Source organism: Echinops telfairi, unplaced genomic scaffold (assembly GCF_000313985.2).
Source record: "Echinops telfairi isolate 266 unplaced genomic scaffold, ASM31398v2 ScPeMD7_25;HRSCAF=90, whole genome shotgun sequence".
Lineage (NCBI taxonomy): Eukaryota > Metazoa > Chordata > Mammalia > Afrosoricida > Tenrecidae > Echinops > Echinops telfairi.
This window is the reverse complement of record NW_022103922.1, coordinates 698,589-700,306: the sequence shown is the minus strand read 5'-3', so window position 1 is coordinate 700,306 and position 1,718 is coordinate 698,589. Positions and strand designations below refer to the sequence as shown.

The 1,718-nt window shown below is 67.3% G+C and overlaps 1 protein-coding gene across 1 annotated transcript in view; it reads left to right on the top strand.

Moving 5' to 3' along the window:
* The window catches only part of UAP1L1 (UDP-N-acetylglucosamine pyrophosphorylase 1 like 1), a 7,717-nt gene that overhangs the window by 2,607 nt on the left and 3,392 nt on the right, over positions 1-1,718 (top strand). Inside the window, exons 2-5 of the mRNA XM_030885384.2 lie at positions 203-585; positions 953-1,128; positions 1,235-1,407; positions 1,489-1,682. Of these exons, the coding sequence (XP_030741244.2) occupies positions 203-585; positions 953-1,128; positions 1,235-1,407; positions 1,489-1,682 (926 nt within the window). The remainder of the gene's footprint in view (positions 1-202; positions 586-952; positions 1,129-1,234; positions 1,408-1,488; positions 1,683-1,718) is intronic.

The following is a 1,718-nucleotide window of genomic DNA, read 5'->3' as shown; positions in this document are numbered from 1 at the left end:
GCCCGGGCGGGGGGACGCGGGCGCCGCGGGCGAGCGGGCTGAAGTTTGCCCTGCGGCATAACTTAGTGAAGGCGCCTCCCCATCGGCCGCACGTGCAAATCGCGAGTGGGTGTGGCGCCCCAGGCCCGTTCCCCTGAGGACGGTGCGCATACAGCTAGGTGGCAGCCCCAGGCCCCAGGGTCCATGAAGCCACCCTTCCCAGGCGCCCTGCCTTACCCAAGGAAGTTCCCCTGGGAGCCCCGGCGGAAGGCCCGTGAAGGTCCCCGAGGGATCAAGTTGGGCAGAGATCAGGGTTGCTGAGAAGCGGCCCGGGGGACGCACAGGTGTACCTCCCAGAGGGCGCGGCGGCGGGCCTCCTCTCAGGGCGCCCCTTGTGCCAGGTTTCCGTCAGATAGCCCTGAACAAGGTGGCTGTCCTGCTGCTGGCGGGCGGCCAGGGCACGCGGCTGGGTGTGACCTACCCCAAGGGCATGTACCAAGTGGGGCTGCCCAGCCAGAAGACCCTGTACCAGCTGCAGGCTGAGCGGATCCGGCGTGTGGAGCAGCTGGCGGGCGAGCGCCACGGGACCCGATGCACTGTGCCCTGGTACACCTCCCCTGTGCTGCCTCAGCCCACCTTATGGAGGGAGCGCCGACAACCCGCCCTCACGCTGCTCCAGCCCACGGCCCCTGAAACCCCAGTCCCACCCTAGGCACAGGCCCCGCCCCACGCCCTTCAATCTTGGCCCACGCACAACGCCCCTGCCCGCCTCAGACCTCACTGGGCGCAAACCCACTGTGCTGCCTGAGCCCACACCCCGCACAGCCCCCATATTGCCCCAAGTAAGCCTAGTCCCGCCTCCTGCACAATCCTAGAAGGAAACCCCCCAGCCCCCACCCCCAACTTGAGTCCTGACCCCAATGCCAATGCTCCCAGCAGATCTGCCTGGCTCAGCCCCCACCTGTCCCACCAGGTATATCATGACCAGCGAGTTCACCCTGGCACCCACGGCCGAGTTCTTCAAGAAGCAGGGCTTCTTCCTCCTGGACCCCGCCAACGTGGTCATGTTTGAGCAACGCATGCTTCCTGCGGTGGACTTCAGCGGCCAGGCCATCCTGGAGCGGAAGGACAAGGTGGCCATGGCGCCAGGTACAGCCCGCTCAGGGAAGGCTGTGTGGGCTCGGGGGTCAGAGACAGCTGTGGGCTGTGTAGTCGCCGGAGCTGCTGCCTGTGAGCTCTGCGCTTCCCCTCACAGATGGCAATGGGGGGCTGTACCGTGCCCTGGAGGACCACCAGATCCTGCAGGACATGGCGCGCCGTGGCGTGGAGTTCGTGCACGTCTACTGCGTGGACAACATCCTGGTGCGGCTGGCCGACCCCCTCTTTATCGGCTTCTGTGTGCTGCAGGGTGCGGACTGTGGCGCTAAGGTGAGCTGCGCCCCCCGCCTACGCCGCGCCGCGCCCTGGCCCCTGCCCGCTCCCAGAGCCCACCACCTATACCGGTTGCAGGTGGTGGCAAAGGCGTACCCGGAAGAGCCCGTGGGCGTGGTGTGCCTGGTGGATGGCGTGCCCCAGGTGGTGGAGTACAGCGAGCTCAGCCCCGAGATGGCGCAGCTGCGGGCGCCTGACGGGAGCCTGCTGTACAGCGCGGGCAACATTTGCAACCACTTCTTCACCAGAGACTTCCTGCATGCCGTTATCAGGTGGGACTCAGGAGCGGCGGGGGCGGGGCGGGGCGG